The sequence below is a fragment of the Protopterus annectens genome, chromosome 11.part0, assembly GCF_019279795.1.
Source record: "Protopterus annectens isolate FY-2018-M chromosome 11.part0, PAN1.0, whole genome shotgun sequence".
In the NCBI taxonomy this organism is placed as follows: domain Eukaryota; kingdom Metazoa; phylum Chordata; order Ceratodontiformes; family Protopteridae; genus Protopterus; species Protopterus annectens.
In genome coordinates, this window is record NC_056745.1 from 1,140,376,618 (window position 1) to 1,140,398,690 (window position 22,073).

The window sequence follows — 22,073 nt, forward strand, 5'->3', positions numbered from 1 at the left end:
TCTTGGAATTCATAAATTCCAGTGCCCTGGATCAACTAATCCATTGTCCCACCAGGGGCTCCAGTATCCTAGACCTGGTCATTACCAACATGGGAGATAGATGCTCCACACCAGTGGCCACCCCCTCATTGGTCAGGTCTGACCATAAGCAAATGACCCTTGACATCCAAATCCCACCCTCCAGTAAGGAAACCTCTATAAAAAAACTTCTCCAAAGCCAACTTCATGCTACTTAAGTCAGAAGTAACAAACTTCATGGCACCCATGCAGAGGGGAGCTGAAAATTCGACTGTTAAATCCTACACTAAGGCACTGTACGAGCACATCCACTCGTGCATGAATTGTACCATCTCATATAGAACCAAGATGCTCTCCTCCAAAAAAAAGAAAGCCAATCTGATGGTCCTGTGCCATAAACAAACTATACAACAGAAGGAAGAAACTGTTGCAGAAAAGAGGAGAATCCCAGGATGCAAAAAAACTCCCTTAACAGCCTCAGTAAGAAGCTGAGATCCCTCATAAAATCCTCCAAAGCTAGTTACGAAAATAAAATTGCCAAAGATTCCAAAGATAACCACAAGGCATTCTATAGTTATGTCAAGAATCTAAATGGCAATGCTCAGATCTGCTTTGAGCTGCAACAGAATGGCATTAAATATACTGATCCCAAGGATATTGCCAATATCCTGGCAGACCGATTTAGTGCAAACTTCACCCTCCTCTCACCCCTAAAGGGCCCATCTCAATACCAAAAGTTTGCCAAATTCCAGTAATCACAGCCACACAGATAGAAACTGCACTCTCCAAAGCTAAGAATACAGCATCCATAGGACCAGATGACTTCCCGGGCTGTGTACTACATGAACTACAAAATGAACTGACACCTCACCTAAGTGTCATGTTTAATCATAGCCTCACCTCTGGCTTCGTGCCCACTGAGTGGCGCACAGCTACAGTTATCCCACTCCACAAGGGGTTGATCCACCTTGGATCCTGGGAACTGCCGTCCCATCAGTCTGATGGGCCTGATCTGCAAGGACATGGAACGCATTATCATGGAACTTACAAACAAAGACATTGGCAACCTTCAAACACTGGACCCCACCCAGTTTGGGTTCGTGAAGGGCTGATCTTGTCTCCTGAACCTGATTGACTTTGTCAAATCAGTCTCCAGAGCTGTGAACAAAGATAAGGCTGTCCACACAGCCTATCTGGACCTCGCCAAGACCTTCAACACCATCCCCCACTCTGGAATCATAGATAAACTTACTAAGCTGGGCATACGTCACTCGATGGGTTGCCAACTGGCTTACTGACAGAACCCAGACTGTAAAAGTAGCCAACTCCAAATCCAGCTCCAGACAAGTAGAGTACCTCAGGGTTCAGTCCTGGGACCGCTCTTGTTTTGCATTTATTTCTTTGAAGTACAGGCCAACACTATGGGACTCTGGCTAACAAAGTTCTCAGGTGACTGCAAACTGAGAGCCATTATTGAATCCCCAAATTATATGGATATTCTACAAAAGGGCCTTACAGAAACAGATGCTTGGTGCCAGAGCCATGGGCTCAAGCTTAATGCCAAGAAATGTATACTTATCCCCTTTGGGAAAAACATGTACCCATGAATTACCACATAGTAGGCGGCAGTACACTAAACACCAAAAGTGTAATGAGAGACTTAGGGACACAGGTGGACAGTGGTCTCACCTTCGATAACCACATTGCCACAACACTCAGGAAATCCTTCTATGTGGCACACCTCATCACTAAGGGCTTTTCATCCAGAAAAAAGGAGGTCATTGTCCCAATGTACTCATCTCTCATTAGACCCATTATAGAGTACAACTCCCTGTTTGGTATGTACCGCACAAGACATCTGCAACAGCTGGAAAGGCCCCAGAAATACCTCACTAAAAGAATCACAGGCCTAAAGCAGATGCCCCATGCTGACCATGTAAAAAAAAAAACTCCAGCTATACTCTGTGGCATATCGTCTACTCAGAGGCAATCTCTGTTTAACATACAAGGCCATGTCAAACCCTGAGCTGTTGGACATGCTACACTTAAAGAAATCCCAATCCCTCAGAGCCACATGCTCCAGGGATCTAAACCTTGTCATCACAATGAACAAAACATGCTGGAGGGATAGGTTCCTGACCCAGAGACTCCCCATAATCTGGAATAGACTGCCCATACATGTCAAGTAGAGCGCCTCCTTGGCCCTCTTCGAAAGGAACCTTGACGATTGGATGGGAGATAGGAAATTCACCCCAGGGATCATGTCAGTCACCTTGTTAGACAGGGGTCCAGGGAAGTAAATATTGTGGGAAGAATTATCCAGGGAATTGTTTGGCTATGCTTGTATAGGCCCAAGGGCCGATAGGCCTAGTACCAACCTATGAACCTAGTGTAAATGTATATTCAACTTTATAAAAGTCAATATCCTCTCTCTAAGTACAAAACTGTCAGTGAAAAGCAACAAAAGTAAGAGTACTGACAGTACCACAGCTGGGAAATTTATTACAAAAATAAAGAAAAAAATCAAAACAAAGTTACAAAAGAATAAATTCTTACAAAACAGTGGTAAGCACTTTCAGGGATCTACCCCTTCATCAGACAACAGTTACAAATCCCATCATTCATTAAATACTGAAGGTTAGTCACATGTTTCAAAATTTCAGTTGTACCCAATAAGGACATAACAATTAGTGCATCAGTACATATTAGCACAGTTAGGCAATTAAAGAGACCATACACTAAAGAAATTATAGCCAAGATAAATAAGAAAAGTGTATAACCTTGTATGGTGTATAACTATATATAATAAAAACCTGATAATCCTAGCGACAACACTATATATCCATATATCTATATATATACACATAAATATACAGTACCAGTGCATCCAGCTTATATTGATACATACATTAAACATTTTTATGTGAAATATAAAATGCTAATATATATATATATATATATATATATATATATATATATATATATATATATATATATATATATATAAATAAATAATCATACAGTCTAAAATACAATGTATAAAATATATAGAAAATGTATTGTAACATATTAAAAATCTAAAAATTCAAGAGAATCAGTGTTTCAAAGGTCGAGCTTTTAAAAAAGGTTTAAGTGACACCATTTGATTCAACCCTGGAGGCTTGTCTGCATTAAATCTAATAATCCATCTCTGCTCAGCAGCTTCTACCCGCTATTGGTTAACACATGTATGCGTTCCCATTGAACCAAGGAAAGGTTGGTGCAGCTGTTCGCCCAAGCTGTGCCCATAGCCACACCAACCTTCTGTAAGTATTTCTGTTGTTGAAATAAGAAAACATTATTGGTCAGTACTATATCCAACAAAGCACAAACAGCTATATGTTGAACAAATGTTACGATTATTAGATGATGACTCCACATATCAGAATATATCTAACAATGTTGTAAGAAGTGCTATTGATAAAGTATCTTTTTTGATGTTTGATTTGTTAATTACCGTTATAATTAATGAGGAACTGTTTGAATACTTTTCGGTCAGTAATCCCACTATACTTGAGATTTATGGCTTACCTAAGATACATAAGCATTTGTCAGTTGCACCATAAGAGAACTACTTCACAGTGTAGACTATAACAAGAACAAATGTGACCTCATTTGTGCTTTGTTGGATATAGTACTGACCAATAATGTTTTCTTATTTCAACAACAGAAATACTTACAGAAGGTTGGTGTGGCTATAGGCACAGCTCGGTTCAATGGGAACGCACACACATGTGGTAACCAATAGTACATATGGCAGGTATATCGAGTGGTATGTCAGGTTTGTGGATGATATTGTTTTGTTGTGGAATGGTACAGAGGTAGAGCTAAATGCATTTTTCAGTTACCTCAATAATACCACTCAAATTCTTAGATTTACCTCTCAATATTCCACGACTGAAATTGACTTTCTTGACGTCAAACTAAAAAAAGATGAATTAAACCAGATTAGAACTGGTTTGTTTAGGAAACATGTTAGAAAAAACACGTTCCTACATAACACCAGTATGCCCCAAACCACGCCAAGGTCAGCATCATCAAAGGCCAAGTATACAGGATTATGAGACTGTTTAATGATGATGATGAACTACAAACAGCCCTGGACCAACTTAAATCTGAGTTTTTAAACAGAGGCTATGATGCTAGAACTATAGATAGGTGCATTCTAGATGGTTGGATTGCAATAGGGCGGGTAGATGTAGACCCTATTATGATACGCACACTACAACTCGAGCAAGCGGGCACGTCAATGATCGCGATGAGGTAAGGCATATACATACAGATACAGATAACACACTTAGGATGCCACTCACTTTTGCAAGCAACATAAGTGTAGTATGTGATGTAGTAACCAAAAATTGGGGTATTCTATCCACGATTGACAACCTACAGGGTATAATTGGTACTAAGCCAAGTTTCACTTTTAGGAACAATAGAACATTGAGAAATGAACTATGTTATAGTAATGCCGCAACCAATACTGCCCATAGATCAGATAGATTGGGCACATACATGTGTAGAATTTGTGGAGCATGTAAACACATACACAATGGCAGGACTTTTACACAGCCCTCGAAGAAATTCAGTCATAGCAGTAATCTCTACGCTGATTGTTCCACATCAAATGTGGTCTACTTCGCCTACTGTGTAGTATGCTACAGCTTCTACATCTACTTCGCCTACTGTGTAGTATGCTACAGCTTCTACATAGGTAAGACCAATAGACACCTGAAGGACAGGATCCTGGAACATTATAGGGATATTAGGAACTGTAAGGAGAATAGTGCGATTGCTATACCCAACATGAATACAGGACCTGAACATATTTTTAAATTTCTGGTTTTACAAATATTGTCTGAGAAATTAAGGTGGGGTAATTTATCTAATGACACAGAAGCTGCTGAGCAGAGATGGATTATTAGATTTAATGCAGACAAATCCCCAGGGTTGAATCAAATGGTGTCACTTAAATCTTTTTTAAAAGCTCGACCTTTGAAACATTGATTCTCTTGAATTTTTAGATTTTTAATATGTTACAATACATTTTCTATATATTTTATACATTGTATTTTAGAATGTCTGATTATTTATTTCTATATATATATTAGCATTTTATATTTCACATAAAAATTTTTAATGTATGTATCAATACAAGCTGGATGCACTGGTATTGTACATTTGTGTATATTTTTCATATATATATATATATATATATATATATTTCCCAGCTGTGGTACTGTCACTTCTCTTACTTTTATTGTATATTCAACTTTCTTCTTCCACTGAACAAAAGCAGAAACTTGTAAAGGTTGAGAAATATATCCATTTTCAAACTAACATATAAAGTTCTCAAATCATGAAATCCTACAAGCCCAATCCATCATTATCAGCCTCTTGTACTAAAAATAGATGTATTTTTTTTCAAAAACAAGCCTCTGAAAGAGAAGTAACTGAATTCATATTTCCTAAATGCAACAGCCACATGAATGCACACCAGTCTGTACCATTTTTAATCCTCCACTATTAAAATTCTGATGTAGCGATCCATATTGTTTGACAGTGTACCTGCAGCAAGGAAGTACACAAGGCTTCTGGAAATAAATATGTTATAGCTATGTACATCTAACCCCCCCCCCTCTCTTGGGGAAAGGACAAGAAAAAAAAATTCAACCATTTGTTTAAAGTGTAAACATTTTTTAATAATAAAAAATTACTAGTATGAGTCTTGAAATGGAAAGCCTGAACTAATAAAAATGTGATGGTATATAAGTTCGAGATCACTGCATCTGTGAGTATTCTCTTTTATCCGAGGTGTGGTGACCTCAGTGTTAGTAAATATAATAGTAAAGGTCAATGACTATGAGAGAGAACAGAGATTTGCAACATTCGCTGTTCTCCTGTATTTTCATTTTTTCTTTCTTTTTATTTATTTAGTCTATGTTTTTAATCTATATTTTTCTAATTTCAGAACTCACAATAATGAGTCTTGGGAGTTTCGATAGAGACCCATTCAATGACTTAAAAAGTCTCTCCATTGATCTGTTATACAAGAAGGAGTACCATAATGTAGCCCTAATACCTTCAATAATACCTCAGCAATATATACCAGTATCACTTGAGTAACCAAGTCATAATATTTATGTTCATTAAGATGAAAGCCAAAGTAATGTGCTTATCTTTAACCAAGGTAACCAGTTCTTGGTTGATGCTGAGGCACTCAGCTGTTAATATCATCAGTGTGTGAATGGATATGTGGAATAGCAACAGTATCATGAAGCTATTTCAGAGGATGGAAAAATCTAGATATATTATTAGAAATAATGCACAACATCCATGTTGTGGACAAAAGTACTTGGGGCCATCCTTAATAAGCACCCCTTGAAACCTGATATTTTAAATCATTATAACTAGTAACAGTTGGTTGGACAAATGAACTGTAGACTTCTGTCTTTTACATACATATTGTTAGGTTCCTGCTTTTTGTTGAAGGGTACTTACTAGGTAAATGAACTGTAGACTTCTGTCTTTTACATACATATTGTTAGGTTCCTGCTTTTTGTTGAAGGGTACTTACTAGGTAAATGAACTGTAGACTTCTGTCTTTTACATACATATTGTTAAGTTCCTGCTTTTTGTTGAAGGGTACTTACTAGGTAAATGAACTGTAGACTTCTGTCTTTTACATACATATTGTTAGGTTCCTGCTTTTTGTTGAAGGGTACTTACTAGGTAAATGAACTGTAGACTTCTGTCTTTTACATACATATTGTTAAGTTCCTGCTTTTTGTTGAAGGGTACTTACTAGGTTATTGATTATCTTAGGAAGTCTGCCCTTATATTCCCATGTTAGTTTGTAGCCCTTAAATTTTGTGTACAGATAACCCAGGGATAGGTAAAACAAGGATATGTTGGGACATTTACAATTTGTCACTATCTGTGAGGGACAAAAGTGCTAAACCGGGGGTGAATTTGAGGTTATCCATCTAGTAGTGCAAAATATGTTTGAACAGAGTACAAGGAGTACTTTGCTTTTTATGGAGTGGAAGATGGTTCTGTAGAAGCTGAAACCTCTGTATTACATACTTGTCCTACCAACATGTTTATTTATGTTGCAGAAGAGGTGGGGGGATAAGTATTTGTAGCTTCCACAGATGTTCTGGACATGCAGCACAGCACCTGTCCATTGTACTGTGGACACATGACTGAAAGCACCTGTTTAATACTTTTTTTTTCTTTTGTCTTTCTAATCCTGGGTTTCTAGCAGCCTGTTGCAGTCTACTAGATTCATTACAAGATTCCAGTATATCGAGGTAACAGAAACTGTTTCAGAATTTCTTCCCTTTTTCTTAATCACCTTGTAGGTCAAATTGTAGACTGGTTCAGAATTCAGAAAACCTGAAGTAGTTTCTGTATATCCCAGTAAGTTTCTGAGCACTGGCATTCTGTTACTTGAATTTGGTTTGCAACAGTGAAGATATGTCTGGGGGACCTAGAAGGGAAAATATAACAAAGGAGGGTAGATATTTGAAGAAATTTATGAAAATGTTTGGCATGGAAGATGAGAATTCATTACTAGGAATTTGGAGTGAATTTACATCTTATTCTCCAAGGTACAAAATCCAGGCTAGGCTAGATGGAATTTATATCTCGCAGGAACATGTGCATTTAATTGAAGATGTTGAAACGCACCCAATAACTATTTCAGGTCATGCGCCAATAATAACTAAAATAAAAAAGCAAGGTAATGAAATAAAATTGAGACACTGGCGCTTTCTCACCTATCTGTTGAAAAGAGAAATAATTCAGGAACTATTACAGAAAATAGAACTTTCTTCTGAAAATATAGCTAGGAGTGAGATAAAATTAAAGTGGAGTTTAAAGCTAAGGTGGAAATAAAGGAAAGGGCGATATGATTAAGAAGTAATAAGAATTATTTAGGGGGACTGACGAATATTGAAGTATTGCAGAATAGGGGAAATTTCTCAGAACAAGAAAAGGAGAAAGGAGCAACTTGCAGAATACTAAATAGAAAATAAGGGATTACTTCTATAATATATATGCATGAGTTTAGAAAGTTTGCTGTGGAGTAAATGTTTTTGATAATAATTCTAGAGTACAAGAACTTGTATCACGACTCAGGCAACAGAAAGTGGAAAGGGCTTTTATCAAGCTTAGGGAGCCTATAACAAGGAAGATAACAGGAGTTCTTGTAGAAGTATTAGAAATACTTTGGAAATTTTATGAAAGTTTGTACAAAGCAGAAAAATATGGAAATCAAGAAAAGGTACAAATGGAAATGTTTGTGGAAGAATTAAATATGTCAAGGTTAGAGGTAGATGAACCTCAATTACTAACAGTTAGGATAGGAAGAGATGAAATGAAAATGGTTATGTATAACCAATCTACAGGAAAGTCCCGAGGAATAGATGGTATTCCTGTGGAAGTTTGGAGGCTATGAGGGAAAAAAACTGATAAAGATCTGGAAGATTTTGTTTAACAGTATCTTAAGAGGAGGAAAAGTACCAGCATCCTGGAAAAAAGGTGGTAGCTGTAATACCTGAAGAGGGTAAAGATCCATCAGATCCAGCTTCATACAGGCCCATTTCAATACTAAACCATGATTATAAAGTGTTCATGTCTATAATCGTTAAAAGAATGGAAAAAGTGATACCAAAATTGATAGATATGGATCAGTGTGGTTTTGTGGAGAGGAGGCAAGCATTTGACAACATTAACAGAACATTAATGATCCAGGGAGAAGCAGATTATAAGAAAATACCAATGTTATTGGTGGGTCTTGATGCAGCGAAGGCATTTGACAGAGTAGACTGAGACTTCATGTGCAGGGTAATGGAAGTATTTGCTTTCCGTGATACAATTGTAAGGTTGATTAGGAGTATATGTGAGGGATTGAAGGCAAAAATTAAATTGGGTGGGGTCTTCTCTGATAATTTCTGCTTGAGTACAGGAACCAGGCAGGGCTGTCCCATTTCCCCTTTGTTATTTACATTACAATTAGAACCTTTGGCAAAGAAAATAAGGGACTCAGAAAGTCAAGGATATAATTGGTATGGCAATCAAGAAAATCTGTCTTTATTTGCAGATGATATTATTTTATACATGGCAAAACCAGAAAAGGACATCACAGTTTTGTGGAACATTTTGAGACAGTTTCATATCTTTTTCAGGATACAAAATTAATGAGGCTTAAACAAAGGCATTAGCGGTAAATTATGTACCCACACATGAATTGGTCCAACAATGGGGACATGATAAAATGAAGTATTTGGAATATGGAGTACAATTATTCGGGTGTGGCAGCCAAGGATATGTGGGAAGAGACTAAACAGAAGATATTACAAAAATTGAGTAACTGGAGACTTTGTTACATAGATATGGATAGTAAGATAAAAGCAATGAAACTGTTTCTAGTCCCTTTAATGTTATACACAGGTCAGGCATAGGTAGGTACTAGGCCTAACCAAAAAGATACCCAGGCTTTCACCACCCAAGAAAATTATTTTCCTGTGCCCCTGTCGAGAAGAGCCACAGAGGTGATCCTGGGGTGAATTTCCTATTTCCCATCCAGTCATCAAGATTTTTCTTGAAGAGTGCTAATGAGGAGCTTTGTTTGATACAGATAGGTAGTTTGTTTCAGAGTATGGGAAGTCTCTGGGACAGGACTCTATCCCTCCAGCATGTTCTGTTTATTGTGGTGACAAGGTTTAGGTCCCTAGAGTGTGTAGCTCGGAGGGATTGGGATTTCTTTAAGTGGAGCATGTCCAACAGCTCTGGGTTTGACATAGCTTTTGTATGTTAGGCAGAGATTGCCTCTGAGTAGACGATATGCAATGGAGTAAAGCTGGTGTTTTTTGAGACTGTCTGCATAGGGCATCTGTTTGAGGCCGGTAATCCTCTTTGTGAGGTATTTCTGTGGCCTTTCCAGTTGTAGATGTCTTGTGAGGTACATACCAAAAGGGGCGTTGTACCAATAATAGGTCTAATGAGTGACAAGTAGAGGAGAACAATGGCCTCTTTTTTTCTGGATTTGAAACCTTTTTGTGATGAGGTATGCCACGTAGAAGGATTTCCTGACTGCTGTGGCGATGTGATTATCAAAGGCAAGACTACTGTCCACCTGTGTCCCAAGGTCTCTTATCACACTTTTGGTGTTAAGTAGACTACACCTATGTGGTAGCTCATGGGTACAGAGTTTTTACCAAAGGGGATGATAATGCACTTTTTTTGCATTGAGCTTGAGGCCATGGCTTTGACACCAGGCGTCTGTCTAAGTGAGGCCCTTTTTTAGGATGTCCACATCATTAGGAGTTTCAGTTATGACTCCTAGTTTGCAGTCATCTGCAAACTTCGTTGGCCAAAGACCTTCTGTATTAGCCCGTACTTCAGAAAAGTAGATACTAAACAGGAGAGTTCCCAGGACTGAACCCTGTGGTACTCCACTTGTCACTGGTCTGAAGTCGGATTTGGAGTCTGCTACTTTCACAGTGTGGGTTCTATCAGTGAGCCAGTTGGCAACCCATTTTGTGACATCAGGATTTATACCTAGTTTAGTGAGTTTATCTGCAATTCCAGAGTGGGAGATGGTGTCAGAAGCCTTGGCGAGATCTAGATAGGCTGTGTGAACCACATTGTTCTCGTCTATGGCTTTTGTGACTGCTTCAAAGAAGTCTGTCAGGTTTAGGAGACATGATCTGCCTTTTACAAACCCAAACTGGGTGGTGTCTAGAGTTTGGAGATTACGAATGTCTTTGTTTATAAGTTCCATGATGATACGTTCCATGGCCTTGCAGACCAGGCTCGTTAGGCTAAGGGGCGGTAGTTCCCGGGGTCCGTGGTGGTTCCCCTTTTGTGGAGTGGGATAACCATCACTGTGTGCCATTCAATGGGCACAAAGCCTGAGGCAAGGCTATGATTGAACATGGTGCTTAGGTGGGGTGCCAATTCATTCTGTAGTTCATGTAGAACGCAGCCTGGGATGTTGTCAAGTCCAATGGATGCTGTGTTCTTGGCTTTGGAGAGTGTGTTTTTTATCTGTGCAGCTGTGATTACAGGAACTTTTTAGGGGGTGAGGGGGGGGTAAAGTTAGCACTGAACCTATCTGCCAGGATGTTGGCAATATCAGTTGGTTCTCTATATTTAGTGCCATTGTGCTGTAACTCAGAGCAGATCTGAGCGCTGCCATTGAAGTTCTTGACATAGTTATAGACTACTTTGTGGTTGTCTTTAGAATCAGTGACGGTTTTGTTTTCATAACTAGCTTTGGAGGATTTTATGAGGGATCTCAGCTTCTTACTGAGGCTGACCAGGGAGTTCTTCCAGTCATGGGATTTTACTCGTTTTTGCAACAGTTTCTTTCTTCTTTTGTAGAGTTTGTTTATGGTAGGGGACCACCAGATTGTCTTCCTTTTTTTTTGGAGAATAGCATCTTGGTTCTGTTAGGGATAGCACGATCCATGCACTCGTGTAAGTGCTTATAAAGTGCATCTGTGTAGGATTCAGCAGTCGTACCTCTATTGTCCGTCTGCATGTTTTTATCAATCAGAAGATAAGCTGTGGATAGCAATTGAAAAAGAGCTGAAGGATTTTATCTGGGAGGGTAAAATGGCAATGTGTCAAGTAGGTTAAGCTAATTCTTCCAATAGAACATGGCGGACTAGGATTACCCACTTTAAGGGGATATTTTAGAGCAGCACAGTTAAGGCTCTTATACACAACACAAACAGAAAACTATAATTCAAAGTGGAAAAGGATGATGATACAGGGGAAAGCTTAAGAAACAAGGAGAGACTGAGATTTTGGATGTCGACTCTTAATGAGAACAATAATAGTCATACAGAATATTATATTCATAAAATAGCAGGGAGTATTTTAAGAATTAAACCCACACAGGAATGGAAAAAAGATATTCTAGCGATAGGGATGACTGTAGTTAGGGATGCAGACAATAGGCAAAAGGGGCTAGAATTTATTGGAGAAAACTGGCAAAGGAACCAAGGTACTGGGAACAAATAACTAGAAAGGGAAAGGTAATAGAATGGGAGGATGCCAAGAATTTATTTGGACTGCAGGTTAGAGGCTGCCTTCCCTGTCAAGGATTGATATCAGAGTATAGGCCAAGAGAAAGAATTGGGGGGGGGGGTCTTAAATGAAAGACCAGTACTGGTAGAGTTTTTAGTAGAATCTAGAACAGAAGCTGCCGTTAAAAATAAATAATTAGTATAGCATATAAAGTATTGCATGATAACTATAAGAATCAATCAGAGGAGCTTAGAAAGGATTGGGAAGAGAGATTGTTTAAGCAATTCACAAAGAGACAATGGAGGGATATATGTATATCTCCCAAATATGCAACAAACTCTAGAAGATTTTAGGATCTTTGCCATTGAAATGTTTACATAGGTATTTTTATACCCCAAGTAGACTCCAGAGAATTTTTCCTCAGGTGGATAGCAAATGTTGGAGGTGTGACTGGGAAGAAAGAGGTGGTTGGGAATATGTTTTTTGGGAGTATAATGAGTTGGCAGACTTTAGAGATTCCCTGTGAACTACTGTGCAGGGGATGCTGGATAAGTAGATTGGCTTGACTGGAGAGATGATTTTTTTGTGAGCTACGATACAGAATCGGAATTGCCTAGACATAGTAAAGCCTTTCTGAGTCTAATTATGGTGGCTGCCAAAAAAGCAATTACTAAAAAATGGAAATCAAAGTCTAAACCATTTCCCCCAGACCCCCCACTAATCTCTTCAGCGGTATGTCTCCAAGTATGACAGGCACCAAAATTAAACATTTCCCCAAGGATTCATTCCCTCAGTAGTTTCAACTATGCATACATGCCAAAATTAAACATTTCCCCCAGCGATCCATTCCCTTCAGTAGTTTCAATGCACAAGTACCAAAATGAAACATTTCCCCCAGACCCCCACTAATCCCTTCAGCAGTATGTCTCCAAATACCTACAAGCACCAAAATGAAACATTTCCCCCAGCGATGCATTCCCTTCAGTAGACTCATAGACTTAAATTGTTACTAGGCTAATGACCCAGACGGCCTTTCTAAGCCTAGCCAAGTTTTCCCAAAAGAATAATGATGTCCTGTATCCATACAAAACATTGAGGGCCAGACATTTACAAGCCGCCCCGTCCCTAAAAAGAGAATCATCTGGATTTGAGCTTGCAGCCTGTGCCATAGAGTAAGGCAGTACATGTTATAAGAAATAAAATACAATTTCTACACTCACGGTAGGCTGTCATTTTCCAACCTTTCTCTAAATATGATTTGTATAAGAAATCTAAAATATTTATTACAAATGTAGTAGGAGTAGTAGAACATATTAGGGAAAAAAAGGCACGCATCTTTTCATGAAGTATCCACTGCCATTACCCCATTTTATAATGTGCATATTAACTACTGTGTAAATCTTCGATTAAAGATTTCTTCAGTAATATGGCTCTCTGCACATTTTCATTCATTGCCCCAAACATAAGCATCCATTGTACAGCTTTAAGAGGTTGAAAAAAAAAATTTTTTTTTTGAAATTGACTAAAAATAAAAAAAGCACGCAAAACCTGCAAGGTACATGCCATCCTTTATCAACACCAGTACTATTCCTGCTGCAAGTATTTATCTGAATTAAAATGTACTTGCTACTAGAAAAGCTTTCATGAGTGCAGTAAATCTCTCAAGGTGTGAAATATATAATTTTGCACAAGGATAAAGGGGTATTCTGTTTGCAGCACTAAAAAGTGTGTGTGAGAATCCTGTTAACTAATCTGTTAATATGATCTTATTCCACACTTATATTCTTACAACTGGCAGATTAGCCACCTCTACACTATATCCTTGTTTGAAGACAAAAATCAGCTAGCTCTGCAACCCAGTGTTCAAGTTCTAAATGTGAACACTGTGTAGAACCCATAGGAAACCAACTGGTTGTATTACTCAACAATGCTGCTGGATGCTGTACAAGTTCTTCATGGTCAGGATGTGTGCTCACATCCCGAAAACAGTACAAGTCACACAGCTAAAAGATTGCAATATGTTGCATTTGCAGTTCTGAAGGTCTGTTGTAAGAGGTAAGAGAAAAGAGAAGTTGAATAGGCCCATCTGGTTTTCTCAAAGACAGGAGGAAGAGGAAGAATCCACCTTCTGTAAAACCCGGGGGGAGGGGGGTTCTGTTGATGTCTATATCCAAGTAATGGCAGATGACAGCTCACCAGCTCATCAAGAATGTTAAGACCCACAACTCTGTGAATACTTCTATAATACTTCTAATCCTTGAGGTGCCTTAACTTGGTGTATGACATGCAAGAAGATACCCGTGCAGCCAAGGATCCCATACTGAAAAAGGAATCCATGACAAAATGTAGACCCTATACACCAGAGGCTGCATGTGCCATTCAGCGTGTATGGGGTTATGAGGAAAATCCTTGCTAAATTTCTGTTCAGAAAACGTTCACAGATCACTAAGTGAAAGTTCAGAAATGTGAAGAAATTATATCCTAGCACAGGACTAACAAAACACCAGTCAGTAAAAGATCTTAACCAACAATTCACAACTAATATATTTTGCTTTAAGCATTAACAAATGTGAGAGAGTTTGTCTACCTGATATAAATAAATCAGACCAGACTTGCTGATGCTCCTGGAAGAAGTCTTCCAGTCCCAACTGCAGCAATTCTCCAATCTCCTTTTTTGCAGCTTCCTGCAGTTTACTGATAGTTTCTTCTAGCTTTGAAGAATCAATGCGATCAGAAGTTGTTGTCTTTCGGCTTTTCCCGGTTAGGGGTTGCCACAGCAGAACTCCTGTCCACTAATGATTGGCAGTAGATTTTCACGAACGGCGAGGTGCCAGCTCTACTTTCAACCTTCAATGAAGGCACACCCATTTACGCATGTCTTTCGAACGCCCACCCAACCGTGGGGAGGACATGCAGACTCCACACAGAAGGCACTCCCCGTACTCTAGCCGAGAATCGAAATCAGAAGTATACACTACTAATAGCATGGCTTCAATAAATTCTGATTTTAATGTCACCTGCAGCTGGTTTACCATCTTCTTAGCTGCCACAACAAATACTGTTTTACCTTCTTTGGTCAGCACCCGGCCAAAAGAAAGGATAAATGAATGATGACAGTGACAATATAGAGGAAACATCAAAAGCAACAGTTCTATCACTTGGATTTATTATGTGGAATTTCTGTATGAACAGATGGGGTCAGCTGCGATAAGCAATGAATTCCTCATGGTCAACCACACAGTCTCGAGAAGACTGAGATGCTACAATCTGGACACATTGTACTGATCGAACTGCCCCATCCCTGAACCAAAACATTGTACTGATTGAACTGCCCCATCTCTGAACCAAACAGCTAAGCTCAAAGACCTTCCATGCTTACCTGCTGGCTTTAGGACCAGACCATTAGTGGTACATAACCAGGCTGGTAAACAGAGGCATATCCTATCTGGTAAACAGAAGCAGATCCTAAAGAAGATACGTACTCAAAGCCTGTTTAAGTCAATGTCAAGTAAAACATATCCATTACCAGTGACTACTGGGCCCTACAGTCTTCCATGTGCTCCCACTGACTGAGACATGTCCATCTCCCCTCGATCAACAAGAGCCTTCCACTGTTTTGTTTCAGTTTGAAGGCATGTATCAACTGCACCTCTGGGTTCTCTAAACCTGGAAAGAAATTTAAATAAGCCACCTGAACTGATGTACCAGTAAAAGGTTAGAAGTGAGCCAAATACTGCCAATATCCGTCGTGCCCAGTTACTGGACAGAATTCCTGGAAATCCCTTTATTCTTTGTTGCAGCCACATTCTTCAGGTAATCCTGTTTTATTTCAGAGATTTTTTTCACTTCATTTCTGCACAGACTCTCTTCTCAAGTTACCCTGTAATCCCTTGAGTTTTTCCCAGATTCTCCTTTCTTAAATGGGTCCACTGCCCCCACTTATTATCAAGCTTCAGTCAACTGTCAAGAATTCTATAATGGTTTCCAGATTTCCAGTACCTTCTTCTTTCCCTGCCCCATTCAACTGTGTTACACTTTTCTTCTATGAATACCACCTCTGAACTCTCATCTCTTAATTTCTTAGTGGAGTGTGTTTCTGGTTTGTGCCCCAGTACTTTGTTTGGTTTTAATGTAGGTATAGTAATATGTGTCAGCCACCCCTTGCTTTTTTAAAACTGAGACTATTTCCATTCTTTCTCACTTCCCTGAAACAGTTCTGAACCCTCAGTATTATCTTCTCATCAGTTCTGAACCCTCAGTATTATCTTCTCATCAGTTCTGAACCCTCAGTATTATCTTCTCATCAGTTCTGAACCCTCAGTATTATCTTCTCATCAGTTCTGAACCCTCAGTATTATCTTCTCATCAGTTCTGAACCCTCAGTATTATCATCATTACCACCACTTCCTTTTCAACCGTATCCGTATCAGTGAGCCATACAATGTACAAATACTGTTATAAACCTTTAACACTTTATTTAAATAAACTTGGTGAAAGTTCTCTCTTCCCTGTCATTTCAGTAGTTTCAATGTACAAGCAAGCACCAGAATGAAACGTTTCCCCAGAGACCCCTACTAATCCCTTCAGCAGTATGTCTCCAAATATATACAAGGAAGTACCAAAATGAAAACTTTCCCCCACCGTACCGATCCTTTCAGCAAGACAAGGGCTGGCATTCATAATCATGGACTGCGACTTTGCATTTTTGTTAGTAATCTGTGAAGAGTGACTGAAGAGCAATGCGTGTGGTTAAGCAAACGACGGACATTCAGGATGACAACAAAAATGCAGAGGCCTTTTTATAAAAACAGTCTCACCTGCCTCCCTCTCCCTATCGCAAAAGTGTAGACTAGTTAACTAGGCACACAACTAGCTAGAAGCAGATCAGTGCTACATTAATGCATTTGCAAAGCATGGACTTGGACTTAGTTTCAGTTCAGGTCCCAACAAAAATGTGGAGGCTAAAGAGAAAAAAATAAGTAACTACACAGTCAGTACAACACAGACACACACCTGACCTAGCTAGAAGCATTGTCATTTTCTTTTTTTCTTTCTTTTACCAGGAGGAGGAGCCGGGGGAAGAACTGGTGATACATTTTCTTATGACTGGTCCGATGACTGCTGCTGCACTTGTAATGCAACGGCTTGTCTTGCTCAGTTCAGTTGCTGTAATTAATTTAAAACAAAAAAGTACAGTGTCAGCTGCTCTCAGTCTTACAGTTGACTTTCTCTGATGCTGCTGCAACCACGTTGCCATAAAGAAAGAACTTAAACAATATAGAGCCCTCAGATGAATTCCGACATGTTGGCAGTCTGCTCATGAAGCTGACGTCATTGCGCACACCCTGTACGTGATGACATCAGTACTAATTTGCCAAAAAAATTGAAAAAAAAACCCCCCCTGGAAATCTGCGAATTAAAAGGGCCACTCAGGAATTTGTGGCACATCATTATTTTGACCTCACAACCGGTAAATGATACAGAATTCGGTACGGTTGAGAGGTATGCTGACAAGGTAATTGTCTGTAGCTTTAAAAATCAGTTTGCATTTGATGGTATTAGAAACTTGGAAGGTAGTGAACTAAAGAGCTAATTCTGTTATTTTAAATAAATGAAAAATTAAATTTTTTATAAAGTAAGTGCTAAGAGCATTCTCTAGATTTAGAGAAAAGCTGTAATATACAAAACAAATCCTTCCCAGTTGGACTTCCCGCTACATTGACTTTTGTTTCCATGTGGCTAACAACCTGTTAGAAAATACTGTGGTAGAAGACATTGCAAAGGAGATGTAACTACTTCTAGTAGTTGCATCTGCAGTGCATTTACTTGCTGTTCAGGCTGGTTTCTTTTAGAAAATTTGTACTTCACAACTTAGTCTTTGGAGCTTTGTTGCTTAGGCTGGCTTCCACATTGATAGGGATGAAACCCAAGCAGAACACGTATCATAGGACCCATCAGAAAGTGTCTCCAGTATTAGATTCAGCAGTTACATTCTTAGTGTCAGTTGATCTAAGGAGAACACCCTCCTTGATGGATCAAAGATGCCCTCCTGCTCTCATCTTATGCATGAGGGACCACTCTGTTGAGAATTGGCTGTTTCTGTTGCTCATAAAATAGGTGACAGTATGGTTGCTTGTATGTTACATATTAACAGTGCAGTTGTCAACTCTCTATTATTATTTCTTAATTTGCAAAAAGTGCTCTTGCTAGCACTTGAGATCAGACTGATAAACTTGGTGATACTTGTGTAGTAATAACATGACATCACGTCTTGCACCAGCACTGAATCACATGGCATTACGGCTTGCGCCAGTACTGTATCGCATGACATCATGGTTTGCACCAGCACTGGGCCAAGTGGCATCACAGCTTGCACCAGCACTGAGTCATATGGCATTACAGCTTGCACCAGCACTGAAGGTGCTCAGCCCAAGTGCAGGATTTTCCAAGAAAACACTGAATTGTAATTAATGGAGAGGAGGGATCTAACTGTTAGACCCATCAAGGAGGATCTTCTCATAGATCAGTTGATGTAACAGCACTTGTTATTTTTATAAACATTATCTGATAAGTACTGTATGTAGATATTACCAAACGGTTTCCTGTTATGTGTTAGATTTGTGTGTTGTTTTGCATCTCTTCAATGTGGCTGTGGTTACAGTATATATTCATGGAAATTCTTATGTGTTAAGTTCACAAGTGCACAAACCAAGAGCTATGTGTGTGGAGATAACTACAGACTAGCTAGGATCCTTATCTGCAGAGTCAGTTGCCTCAAGGATATGTATTTTCACCTCTTGCAGATATTAGTGTTCTTGTATGGTAGCATAAGATCCTCTGAGCATCCAGTTTCTGTATTGCTTGAAATAAACCTCAGAAGAAATTCCCGAAGAATCTGAATTCTAAGATAAGTAATGACGCTTTACGTTTTCAGTGGACTGTGTGATCAGAGTAAGTGTGGAGGTTTTTGTACAGTGTACATTCTTCCCTGAGGCATATCTGTACAGGAGTACATGGACACTAAGGACTCTAGCTGGATTAGGTAATGAAATTTTCCTGTCAAAGTTTGTACAGTAAGTTTAGAACAATAAGTACAGACGTAAAATAGGCTTATTTATTTATTTTTAATTATCACAACGCTATGCAGTCTGGTTAAGTTTCATCTCCAGGTAATTAAGCCCTTGACCAGCTGCTAAAATCTTTTCTGCACAATGTAAGCACAGTAAGATGGTATGGTACTGTATTTAGAACACTAGCTTAAAAATAAAGTAAAATAAAACCATATAAAATCAAAAACAGTGACCTAAACATTGCGATTCTTTGGTGTGATTCATTAATACTGACAGTACCAGCCAGTTTTCTGTTCACATGTAGAATGTGTCCGCTAATGGAAAACTGTGAAGAGATGAAATCATGGGTGCCTTACCTCCAAGCCTCCAAAATATACGGCCTCCAATAGTGGATGATAAGATGATTCTATTCCTGTGTTCATGTAAAATGTAACCCCGCCACCATTGGTTGATGATGAAGGCGAGACAATGGTTTGGCCATTTTCAGGTAGTCTGTGCCTCTCAATGGTGGACAGCAGAAACATGATGCTGTAATCATGTTTTGTTCAGCATGTCCCCTCTAAATGAGAATGTGCGAACAGTCTGTGATCTGGGTCATATATACACGATTTTATGCTACTGCCAGTACCGTGAGATTGAAAAACATGGTTTATTTCAGTCCTAGTTTTGATGTAGCAATTAGTTAGCATGTTGAAGTGACTTTCTGTTGTTCTGCGACTAAAGAAAAAAATCTAGTCAGATACAGGCTGTTGTAGTATCTACGTAAGTTTTCACTTGATTATACTTGTATTGCTGCCACATGGATGTAGCTGTAGCAGTTGATCACTGTATTGTATTTACAGTCTGAAGTTTTGGCTTTACATCAAACTGCTGATTAATCCAATTTCCTTCTTTTATTTGTTTAGACCTTGTGAAAGAAGCGCCTCTTTCTGCCAATCTTTTTCCTACTCAGCTGAAACATGCCCCACCAAGTGCTTGCTACACAACAGAAGGAAGTAACCAGATTGTTTCTAAATATTTAGAAAGTGAACAAAAAAGTACAAAACAACTAGACATATTTGATAAAGACCAGCGGAAGATGCCTTGGTGCCTTGATGAAAGAATTGTTGACAGTCTACCTCCTGGACTTAAAACAGGTACAGAATAATTATTTTTCTGCATTTAATTATACTTTTATCCTTTATATGTAAGCAAAGAAAGTGTGCCCTCTTGTGTACTATACTTTCAACCTGACTTATCTAGAGGTATGTTCCATGTTGTAAGGGTATGCTGCCTTGTATCTCTTTAAGCTACTGAATAGGTATATGAAAGCATACCATTATATTGGCATTTCTTCAGAGTGAGCCTTTCTAACTTAATTCTTAGCACCATGTTAATAAAGCAAGAGGGAAAATTGCAGAAGAAGATTTAAAAGAAAAAAAATAGATGTAGTTGATGGGTTGCAACAAAAGTCTGTTTCTAATATCTTCTATCAAGGTGTGTACTTCATACAATAATACTGTCTTAGTTTCAGTGAAACTGTTATATCTGGTGATAACAGAACACACTGGTCTCATATTTAGAGCACCAGTGCAAAGGATGTGATCTTGAATGCTGTTTTGAGCAAAATAGTCAAAGGCCCCATTCAAGAGGCTGTGTCCCTTGCACCCCAAACTTAATATAATAAACTCTGAAATTACTACACCTCAGGGGAAAGGAGAATTCCTTCTCATGTAGTACCAAGTTTGATTAAACTCAACATTAAACAAAGTTTGCATTATTCACACTTCTGACTTTCACACTATTGTGCTATTTCTGTTGAGTACAGACAGTAAAGATGACTTGGGTGGTAAGCATTGTGGCAAAATGCCAAGCAGGAACAGATCATGCTCATCATTGGATCAGTGTTAAAGTAGCATATAACTGTAGAAGGTGTATCCTGCCACTGATCAGATGTGTCCAACCAATATTCAGAAGCCCTTCCAATACACCATGTGTGTTCCACAGGAGCATGAGAGGTATGCTGGTATAAAAAGGAGACATAACTGGTGCCAAAAATTAGAACTTTTTTGCCAGTGAAGATTTCAGACTTTGTCTTCACTCCATTTTTGGTGTTTTGGGGGTTGGCTTGCTCACCCTCTAGTCAGATAAGTACCCCTCAGGGGCTTTCCTTCCTTTCTGAATAAAAAAATGCTTGAGAAAATTTTTCTGTATGTCTAGGAGAAAAGAGAAGTGTCTGCATAAAAGACAAATACCCTATAAAGAATCCCCACACAGCCTCGCACTTGAGGTCCAGATTTGTCTATCTTTTAGCCCCAAGATGATTACAGTTTAGCATAACAGCCTTTGCTTACACCTTGAAATTCAGTGGCAGAAGGTCTTTAGACATTTTTCCATGAATAACTACTCTGTTTCCTCCGACATCCCCCTTCCAGTTCCTAAAAAAAAAAAAAAAAGAGAGAGAGAGAGAAAAGTGAAGAGACTTCCAAAGTGGCTCCATCTTTGGCCTGTCTGTGATAGACTATTCTGCTGAAGATGTGTCAGAGTCTTCAAACTTTCCATCTGATGTTCCCAATCCCTGTGGTGCTGCTATGAGGTGTGCTTTTAAGGAGTGGCAGCCTGGCATGTCATCAAAGACTGAATGTTTGGCTCCGGTTGAGAAGGGAGTATTCCAATTTGTGCTTTTGGAACGGCTGGATGGAATCCCTCAGTTATTGATTAGGGAAGAGGTCGAGGGCTCAGTTATGGAAATATGGACGTCTGATACGTCTAGGCCTCTTACTTTTAGGGCCAACAAAAAAGAAAATTCAAAAGACCAAGCATCTTCATCTTCTTCCGCTTTGTCAGAGAAGCTGACGAAGAGTGATACAGTTTTGCTAAGAGGCTTTTTAAAGCCTTCCAGTCTGTACAGTCTTCTTCTCCAGGTAC

General features: G+C 39.0%; 1 protein-coding gene across 1 annotated transcript in view; it reads left to right on the forward strand.

Annotated features, from left to right (window-relative positions):
- Window positions 1-22,073, forward strand: part of LOC122815742 (patatin-like phospholipase domain-containing protein 2) — a 680,367-nt gene that overhangs the window by 489,953 nt on the left and 168,341 nt on the right. Inside the window, exon 6 of the mRNA XM_044088494.1 lies at window positions 20,072-20,302. Within this exon, the coding sequence (XP_043944429.1) occupies window positions 20,072-20,302 (231 nt within the window). The remainder of the gene's footprint in view (window positions 1-20,071; window positions 20,303-22,073) is intronic.